Raw genomic sequence first — 8,533 nt, forward strand, 5'->3', positions numbered from 1 at the left:
GTTTCACCTCCTTCAACCAGTAACCCAATCGCTTTCGTAACTTTGGGAGAGGATCTGCCCTTCATTCACAACACTAACATCCGGCACTTCAGCAGCAGCTTAACGCTCTCATCCAGCAATATGCAGGGCGACTCGGAGGAAAGGGTCACGGATTCACCTTGCAACACTCCTCTTCTTCACGCGCAGTTCTAGTTCACTTTCCCAACCCCAGGCTGTGTCTGTGGAGGGATGGGTGCCCCATGTTCTTTTGGCCTGGAATGCCATTATTTCAGGTTCTTCAAATTGTAGAAAGGGGCTACGCCCTTCCCTTTCTTGAGGTGCAACCTCCCATTCCCCCCCCTCCTCTCTTCCTCCCGACCATTTGAACATTCTATAGCAGGAGGTGGCAGCTCTCCTCCTCAAAGGACTAGTGGAGTTAGTGCTAGAGAAGGATAGGAGCCAGGGAACTCACGTCACCTTATTGCATAACATTTAATATGGTAATGATGAGCACGGACAGTAAAGTAGACAATACCAGATGTAGTTTATATAAATATGCATATGTAACTGTGAATAACCAATGTTTTCCACAAAGTGGTTCCTTCTGAGATGACTTCAGAAGACAATAACAGTGAAGTTTCAATTGTCCTTGATGTCACTCTGAAGCCTGAGGTGAAAAACTTTGCATTGATGCACAGGTACCCATCTACAATATTATATTGTGTATGCTCTCCGGCACAGATCAGCATCATAGAGTTCGAGAAGTAATGGGGCAGATCTACACATCAGGTCCTAATCTGCCTCAAACCCTACTGCACTGTATCGTGTGTGCATGCAAAATTACCAATATCCGGTGTCCTGCCATCCACTCAAGCTATCCTCTAGCCATCTTTCCTCTTTAGACATCTTAAATTTTAACCACCCCACCTCCATCATTTCACTACATTCCCTCACCGCCATATGGGGACTAGCATTCATGATTTACTCAAGTGTTATTCATTGATATCTCTAAACCCCAACAGTTTGTGTCGCAGTCCATCATGTTCCCACTACTTTCCGAGAAGAGTGATCTATAATAGTCTGGCTGTGTATGTTCTGCATGAAAGATGGAAATTGTGGGGTGAAACAAGATATGGTGTAAAATAAAAAGCTATTAAATGGAATTTGAACTATAGTTTGCTTCAGGGAGTTTATATTTAAAGTGGGTGTTTTATTAAAATATTTATAATTTTATTCTTTAGATGATGTCCAAGCACTTGGACAGCCCACCAGCAATTCCTCCTCGGCAGCCAACAACAAAAGTATATTCACCACGTTTTTCAATGCCAGACCGGACATCAGTTTCTGATTCTCCCGAAAGCCCACCATTGTTACCACCCAGAGAACCAGTCCGAACACCAGATGTCTTCTCCAGCTCACCACTACATCTCCAGGCACCTCCTTTGGGTAGAAAAAGTGAACTTGCTAATACTTTCTTCCCCAACAGTCCTTCCCCATTTACTCCTCTACCGCCACAGACGCCTTCTCCACATGGAACACGCAGGCATCTACCTTCGCCACCTTTAATTCCACAGGAAATGGAGCTTCCTCCTACTGCTGGGCCACCAGTTCCACCACGACAAAGCACTTGTCAGCCTATCCCAAAGCTGCCTCCAAAAACTTATAAGAGGGAGCTGCTCACTCTTCAGCCAATTCACAGGGATGGACCACCACTGCTGGAAAACGCCCACTCTTCCTAAGTTGAGATGTGTCCTCCAAACACTAAAGACTCGTCTTTTTTTATACAGTGTATATTACATGAATCACAAGAAAATGACTTGTATCATAATAATATGGCTAGTTGGTTGTTGTTTCAGCAGACACAAATGAATTGTAAAGAAATGTTGCAGCTGATTAGCCTGAAAATAGCTTGGAGGGAATAGCTGGCCAAGAGATAATAAATATCAGGTTTGCATGATTAAATACTTGTTACCAACAAGGAAAGAGATGGATATTTTGATATCCTGTGGGTCCCGCCCCAAACATACACATATGGAATTAAACCATAGTGCACTTTCTCTGTATTTGTGTTTACAAATACATGTATATATTATATTTACTCAAAGCAACTACACCTAAACAGGGATCTTTACATCCTACTTAATTTCCCTTTGCCACTCTTTTCTTGTATCACAAAAAAGGACTGTGAGAAAGATCTGTGGTACCTATCTTTGTAAAACTAAAGCAAAGCGCTGTATTACAGTCATGTTTACATATTGTTACATTGAATAATATGGGTACCTGCTTGACCAAAGAGGTACTTTTGTTTTTGGGTTTTTGTTTTTTTTGTTTCTTTTTTGTTATGTTTAATTTTAATGGTGCCAGTTTAAAAAGGTAATTTTGTGTTTGCCAGAGAAAAGAATATTTTTTTTGCATCTTGAGACAAGGGAGATTAAAGTCTTATGTCTTTAAAGTAACACCAAAACAGAGAGACCCAATGTTAATGCCTGGTTCAATATACAGTAACGCTACATTTTAAAAGACTGTTAATCTGTATTAGTAACATGTACAATATAAGCTTCTAATGTTTATCCAGTATTGTCATGCATTTTCATGTACCACTTTATCATGGCTAGGAAGTGCAGGCATAGAGAATTACAAAGTTACAATATTGCACTCTTTTTGTCACACACACTAAGAGGAAACATCAAGAGAAAAACGTACAGACAGAAATGTTTCTAGAATACATCACCACACATAAATACTGTAAGGTCTTCTGCCACTTACGTCAAATCTCATTGTCAAAGCAAATCATTATATGAATACACAGGTTTTAACTATGTATGGTATCCTTTACCATATAGGCAGTTGTTGCACCACACACTTCATACAGTACTGGAATAAAATAACAAGATGTGGCATAGTTAGAAAAATTGGATTCATTTTAAGACGCCCTTTAAAGTTAGCAGGAACTGACAATGATATATATACACGTGAAAAATTGTAGAAACTGATCCTATTTTTCATGAGTTATTTTTACATTTTCATTTGAACCTTACGATTGAGCTGAGGAATAGCGTGTTTATTTGGTGTGAGCAGTGTATTAAGATGGCAGCTTTGAAATTAATGCATAGTGCATTGTATGGTTTTTAATGTACTTCTATGATCTCATTTAGTAATTCTCGCCTACCAGATCCTGAAAGTTTTCTGGTAGGGAAAGCACTATTGCTTACCATTGGTTGTCATATTGTCACTCTTATTTGCTTGCTTCTTATTCTATGGCATTCGTTATGCAAGTTTGTCTATCTTGTGATTGTCCTTCCCTCTGCAGCATAATCTTTGCCATCCCTTCAATTAGCTGACACATATTCTTCCCCTGCCCACTTTTATGTAACTTTCTTTTTGTTTTTTTGTTAAGCACTTGTAGAGTTCATGTGTTTTCCACCTCTCTCTCTTGTGTGCTACACCCCCAATGACCACCTGCACTCCTTGTTTCTCCCTTACCATTGTGCTGCTCATGTTTCCTCTCGCATACATTTTCCCCCAACCCTGCATGTTCTGTCCTGCTTTCTTCCTCATGTGCTTCTCCCTCACCCAGTTTTGCTTTCAACCTTCATTGTTTTTCCCCATCCCCTACGTTGCTCTTACTCTCGTGTGCTGCTTGGCTTCAGTCTCTCCTGTGTTTCTCACATGCCCCTACGTGCTCCATGTTCTTCTCTCCTTCATGTACTTCTCACCTCTACCCCCATGGTGCTGTCTCCCTCGTGCACTGCTTTTCCCTTTCACCCCTCACGCTCACCCATTGTCTCACACATCCATGGTACTTTTTGCTCTGTGCTTTCATGTGAAAAACATTTTTTTTATTTACCGATCCAAGTAACGTCCTCCATCTTGGGTTGGATAATAAAAAACATAGCGAATGGGGCCTATGATATTCCACGAGTGTGCGCATGCATTGTGAAAGATACATTCATATACATCATCAATCATGCACACACCGGCAGACTGATGTGCTCCCCAGTAACGATTGCAGCTTTTTAAATTATTTTTTTAATCAATGCTGCACAGCATCAGATAAAAGCTTTCAGATGCTTCCCTAGTACTGTGCCTCATTTCCAGAAGGCCTGACAGAGCCAGTATGTCCTAAAGGCAATGCCTATTGGTTTTGCCAGTGCTTGTCTAATTTATGTGCATCGTGTTTTGCAGGCTTGTTCTTTCTTAGTGTGTTGCCTGACTAACCCATGTCTTGCTGCTCAGTGTAGCACAGAAACAGAAGTGCATATACTTCTACATGGCAGCGAAAGAAGCAGAATGTTTTAAATGACACCATAAAATTTTGCAGAATGTTAAACAGGAGCAATGTCCAGTTTTGAGAAGGGGAGACTCCTTGAGAGTTATATTTTGTACTGTGAGAGACATAATGGAAGTATCGTCCGGAGCGTAGCTTCAGGGAGAGTGTTTGGGGTGTTACACCCACCTAAAAAATGTATTCTGTTGTAAATAGTTGGGTACATGTGTTTTTAGTCGTGTATGATGAAGTGTCTGTTGGATTGGACTTAAGATTTTTACATGCCACACTGACAACAGCACGTGCATGCGTGCACACACACAAACGTTCTCTCTCACCTCTGTTTGAAGGCCTTAAAATTTTTTAAAAAGTTTGAAAAATGTTTAAGTGCTCCTAACAATACGCCCTCCTCTTTCTTTCAACTGCCCATTAAGCCATCCGTATGTCCTGCTTCTCATACTTTGTAATTTAACAAGATAAAACCAGCGTGATTGTTGGGAAAACTGAAGCTCACACCCTACAGTATCATTGACCAAGCTACGCCCCTAGTACCGTTTTGTAAGCCCATGCTGTAGGTATGGTTGTTTCAAATGTGTGGGAGAATGACTACTGGGTTTTGGAGAACAGTCATATGTGAAAGGGTTACAAGAGTTTTTTCAGAAGGTAATTTCATTAATGTCCACAGAGAGATTTAGAATTCACGAGGAGGATGTCTTCCAGCTGAGGTTATCCTACTGGTCTGCGACATTCAATACTAAGCTTCTTCGATTTACCTAATGAGGATGTAGGTCTCAGATACCATCCAGTTAACCTTTAAGACGTGTGGGTTGCTTATGTTTTAATTTACTAGTAAAGATTTACATTTTGATGTAGTTACAGAGGCTATGCCATCCTTTCTTTAGCTCCTACAGGATGCAATATGCTTTTGATTGAATGTTGAGTTCTGTTGCACTCAAAACTACATTTATGTTGGCTACAAAATGAATAGACATTTATACGCAGGAAATGCTTTAACTTGGACTTTCCATGATGTGCTGGACCTCGAAGATATTTTCAAGCTCTGCTGAGGACAGTTATTTTAGCTTCTAATATAATTACTGAAAATCTGTTTTACTTTATTACTATAGGCATGATTCAAAAGTGTGCAGAATTTGATCACCAATGCATTATGCATCAAGGCACTTAAAAGTTGCATTTCATCAGGTCATATACTCTGGGAATATTTTCCATTCTTGTAGTGTAACATGTCAAAACAGTCATCTTTTCACTGTAATCATATGCAATCATCTTTCATTGTTTGAATTATGCACCCTATTGTGAAAGCATGATGGTTACATTGTAACCAACCTTTTCAATCTTCTATTCCTTTCCTGGTATTAATACTGTGGCGAAGCAGTTTCTAGGTGAAAGATGTATTTTCACCTTCTTGAACTATTGAACTGTACATAGGAGTTCAGAAATATATTTTTGCATACAAATGAGAATTGCCCTTTTTATTTGACCAGCAGCTTTATCTGATAAAGATAGTTGGTGGTTTCTGTGCAACCTTGTGGTTCGTGTTGATTTCTTTGCCCCCAATTTCAGCATCATTGTGAAAGTAGGTGGTCTGAATAAGTGCAATATATTTGCAGTTTATTGTAACACTGTACAACTCTATAGTGGTTTGCTGTTGACTTTTCAATTGACGCTCGGGCGTACTCTCATGTAATGCTCTAAACATTCCTTACATATTGTTTCAATATTCATTCAAACTATTTGCAAAGAACTCGACTGACTTGCAAAGGTAGATTCTTCTGTAGCAAGAACTAACTCGGATCTTTTAGAGGTAATTTTTTCCTATGATTCACTGTGAACTCTAAAATTATTTTAACAGTAATGAAAAGGAATAGTTTCAAATTTAATAAAACATCTCTCAAAATCACTACAGGAATATCAAGAATGTGTAAGTCCTTGCTAGCGTAACTTGCATTTTTTAAGTAGTAACTTGTTCAAGAGAAACCAAATATGCATTTTTGAATTACAATTTAATGACGGACTGACTTGCCTTCTGATTTCCAGTGGAAGATAGCTACAAGGCAGTTAATCCCAGGAAATCTATACATTTGTCTGTTAGAATGCATTATCAAACTAGTGGCTTCCATATTCTTTTAGTACTAGAGTGTATGGTCTTACATATGACCCACTTATGGTAGTTACATGTGCCTAAGGACAGAAGACATTATTTAATGAACAACGTAAATACCTTTAACATTTCTTGTTGCTTGTTACGCCTGATTTTTGAAGGTCATGAAATGGCTTATTGCAAATTGGCCTGCCATGGGTTTGCTGAGAGGCCTTACCATTAAACAACATACTTTTGAGTTGTGTTTAAGTAGTGTTAGCAGTTGCACTATAAGTCTGGTTCTTCCTGAAAATTGCACTGACCTGCTGCTCTGCTAACTTTAGAGGCTTTACTTTCTCTTTCTTCAAGCCAAATTCAGGCCCCAAATTAGTTGTTTCACAGAAAGTTGAAGGAGTGACTACTAATGCTGGTAGAACTGTACTGCTTTAGTAAGTGGAGTGATAAAGCGCAATGTTTAGCTTACCTGGTGTGCCACTTTATTGGAACAATATGCAGGCCTTATTTGAGTGGAATTGTTTTTAATTCGGCAGGTTTGAGGTATTTTGCATTCGTCTGTACTGAGTTAAATCCAAGTTGTCCGTACTCTGTGAAATTGTTCTACGTTGTTTTATTATTGGTCAATCTCATTCTTGTGACTGACCTTCTGCCAGTTTTGTGCATTAGCTGGGATAGAATTTATTTAAGGCACTCCCCTGGAAGTTTTAGCTCTTAGGAATACGCAAATATGACGGAGAAGTGTGAAACTACCAGTATTTTTTATACTGTATGGGCACACACAGAATTTTATTTTGCGGTTTTAGATTTTGTGATCCTTTTACTCGACAATTTTTATTTTCCAATCCTACTGCAAAAAACGTTTGCTTAAAAAAAGTAAGATTAAATATGTTGATTTGATTTAGTTATGATGACACAGTAAGACATAATAAATAGTCAATAAAATGGAGTAGATGACTTCTTGTTATAGGTTTTGCTAAAATGGACCCAGCTAAAACTACAAAACATCAGATGCAACTGTTTCTTGCTGGCCCTCTTAAATGCATGTGCCGCTTTGAAAGGCTCATTGAAGTAGGAGGTTCAAATGATCATGTAAATAATTATATTTCTGGTGCTGTTAATGTTAATGTTCTTTTCACTCCGCTTTAGGCACGAGTATATTTAAGTTACTATAATTCTGATCAGAATGAATTACATCATGCCCTAGAACAGTTGGAACAATTTAACTGTGAATGTCCTTCACCAGTGGTGTCATTTATTCTGTCTCCGTCAATATTGCCATTATCTAATAGGAATCATAATAGATCACACCAAGGTCTATTAAAACTCTTCTAAGTAATATTGTGTAAAGCCACCAACCAAAAGTGTTTAGATTAATCCACAAACATGACTTATTTCCAAACTAATCTTACAAGCATGCTTTCTGAAGTACTAAGAAATTGAGAAATTCAGCATCCATGAACTGATATCACTATATATTTTCACTTACGTACTACATCACAAACCTTTATTTGGTACAGCATTGTGTTTTAATACACTGATCGGATTTGATACCCCTTCAATTAAGGTAAGTCTGCCGAGCCTTTATTGCACACCATTTATGTAATGCCTTGCCTTGGATGTAGACACCAAGAAGTGCATTGTTCTTTAATGCCAGCTTTGGGGAAAACTCATTTTGCCTTAAGAGCAAGTAATGTATAAGTCCATGAACAACCTGAAAGCAATGGTACGACTCATATTTGAGTGCTCCCCTATTTTTCCAAATATGGTAATACTTAAAGCTTTGGATGTAATTATAAAAATGCAAAGCTGAAGATAGAAGAAAACTGTGCCAGAATCTTGTCGCTTGTCATAGTTGCCAAATGTGCCTTTTTGTTATTAAAGTCATCTGTTTTTAAAGCAATTTAATTTCTTGGTGGGATGATAGAAACTGTAGCTAAGGTAGGTTAGTCGTCATATCAGTGATTAAGCGTTTTATGCTTATGATAATTTGTATACACTTGATTGAAAGAGTTTGTGGATTTATCTATACACATAACGAATACACACACAATGTTGAAAGTTACAATTCTCTAAAACAGTATAGTCTACAGACACATCAAGAACTACAGGAGACTCTCTTCCTAAAGCATCTAATTTATTGAATGCAAATCAAACTATGCCCTTAGATG

General features: G+C 38.4%; 1 protein-coding gene across 1 annotated transcript in view; it reads left to right on the forward strand.

The window, feature by feature from the left end:
* Nucleotides 1-4,000, forward strand: part of SOS1 (SOS Ras/Rac guanine nucleotide exchange factor 1) — a 780,124-nt gene extending 776,124 nt beyond the window's left edge. The window contains exon 22 of the mRNA XM_078649204.1: nt 1,221-4,000. Coding sequence (XP_078505330.1) covers nt 1,221-1,718 — 498 coding nt within the window. The 3' untranslated portion in view covers nt 1,719-4,000. The remainder of the gene's footprint in view (nt 1-1,220) is intronic.
* Nucleotides 4,001-8,533: the final 4,533 nt, after the last annotated feature.

This window comes from Lissotriton helveticus, chromosome 6, assembly GCF_964261635.1.
Source record: "Lissotriton helveticus chromosome 6, aLisHel1.1, whole genome shotgun sequence".
In the NCBI taxonomy this organism is placed as follows: domain Eukaryota; kingdom Metazoa; phylum Chordata; class Amphibia; order Caudata; family Salamandridae; genus Lissotriton; species Lissotriton helveticus.